Raw genomic sequence first — 1738 nt, forward strand, 5'->3', positions numbered from 1 at the left:
CGAACGCACCACCCGCGTTCCACCACACGAAGGTGGGAACCAAAAACGTGGGTGACCGTGGGTACCTCGGCAACTGTTCTTGATGACCGTTCTGCATCAAAGTTGCATGGATATGTAGCTTCGGCAGGACGCAGACGTGGGTTAGCCATCTCATCACCGGAACACCGGTGGAGTAAGCATGCCACACGCCACCCACCCTTGAACGCAGATGTCAAGCCTCACCGCCAGCCTGCGGGACCTGCAGGCCAAGGTGATTGGCATACCAAGCCCCGCTCTGTAGATGACCCAGCACTCACGCATCGTCTCGTTGCTGACCGCCTGCCAGCCCAGCACTTTGGTCCTACTTCCACCAGCTCAGTGGCCCCTCTTGTGCTTCCAGCGCACACGCGTTGGAGCACGCGACCTGAGCCCCACCACTGCCGTCTCACGTCCACTCCCAGGCCGCCGGCCTGGCTCAGGGCGTGTCACAGGGCGTGTCCGATGCGGCGACGCAGGGTCTGGCTGCTGCCCAGGACAGCGCCAACGAGGTTACTGCCAAGGTGTGTTGCGTCGCTTCGCGGCAGCCAGGTCGTGACCGAGCCCGGCACCACTGCAATGCCTGGCAATTGGGTGGGGGACGAGTAGGCACCCTTTCTGCTGCATGCTGTGGCGTCTAGGATGCGTCTAGAACGCCAGGGTCACACCCACAGCCGCATGTCGTCAAGGCCAGCGCGACGACGTCGCATTCGCGACGCGCACCACCGCCAAACTCGCAGCCAAGCTGGCTCCCATGACACCATCACAGCGGGTTTCCTGCCCTCGCGCTCCCGCTCTATCCCAGACAAACCAATCTGTCCACTCTCAACGCGTGCGTGTGCTGCACTACTCCTTGCGTATGCGCAGGTGACTGAGGCTGTGCAGGGCGCAGTGGATGGCGTCTCAGACAGCCTGGGTGCCGCCCTGGACAGCGCTGTCGCTGAGGGGGGGCCTGCCGTCGACCAGGCGCGTCACCCTTGAGCGGTCACCAGCGCTGTGATCGCCGCCCCACCTTGCACCCCTTTGAGTTGCAGCGTGTTTAGTTGAAAACCTGCTATGTATCACTGGGTGCCGAGGTTGGTGCTGCCAATCAGCAGAGGTGGTCCGCAACACGGCAGGCGGGTACGGCACAGTCCGGCGGCTACATTATCTATTCGCTCCGGCCAACACGAGCCAAGCACGCACACGGCACTGCTGCACCTCTGGAATAAGCAAGTTTCTCGATCTTCACACAGGGTGAGGGGGAGGCTGAGGGCGCCGCCGAGGACGCCCAGGACGCCGCCACAGACGCCCTGGACGCGGCACAGGAGGCCGGCGAAGAGGGCATCAGCGCCCTGCAGGCCGCAGCCGAGGACGCCGCCGCCGAGGTGGGCTTGGATCCCCGTGCCGTGGCACAGCCTGCTGCCACCAATGTCTTGCCGCCATGCAACTGTGTCCCGCTAGTTGCCCCACCACGCCTCCATGCACGCGCGTTGGAGTGGCGAGCCCGGCTTCAAGTCGCCACCAGGACCACACCAACCGCGAAGCTTTCGATTTTAGTTCAGCTGCTCGCGCTTCAGCACATGGTCACAGAAGAGGGCGGGGGCCCTGATGCCCGGACTGCATTTGGTGAGCGGTCACACTGACAGTCCGCTTGGCCCACCCCATCCCTCGTCTCCAATCCGCACCAAAGGGTGAGGGCGAGGCCGAGGCTGCGGCCGAGCCCGAGGCTGAGGGTGAGCCC

The 1738-nt window shown here is 64.2% G+C and overlaps 1 protein-coding gene across 1 annotated transcript in view; it reads left to right on the top strand.

Annotated features, from left to right (window-relative positions):
* Positions 1 to 208: 208 nt before the first annotated feature.
* Positions 209 to 1738, top strand: part of MNEG_10389 (hypothetical protein) — a gene marked incomplete at both ends in the record, with an annotated part of 2907 nt that continues 1377 nt past the window's right edge. Inside the window, 4 exons of the mRNA XM_014041138.1 lie at positions 209 to 250; positions 441 to 539; positions 883 to 951; positions 1251 to 1382. Coding sequence (XP_013896592.1) covers positions 209 to 250; positions 441 to 539; positions 883 to 951; positions 1251 to 1382 — 342 coding nt within the window. The remainder of the gene's footprint in view (positions 251 to 440; positions 540 to 882; positions 952 to 1250; positions 1383 to 1738) is intronic.

This window comes from Monoraphidium neglectum (assembly GCF_000611645.1).
Source record: "Monoraphidium neglectum strain SAG 48.87 unplaced genomic scaffold scaffold02294, whole genome shotgun sequence".
NCBI lineage: Eukaryota > Viridiplantae > Chlorophyta > Chlorophyceae > Sphaeropleales > Selenastraceae > Monoraphidium > Monoraphidium neglectum.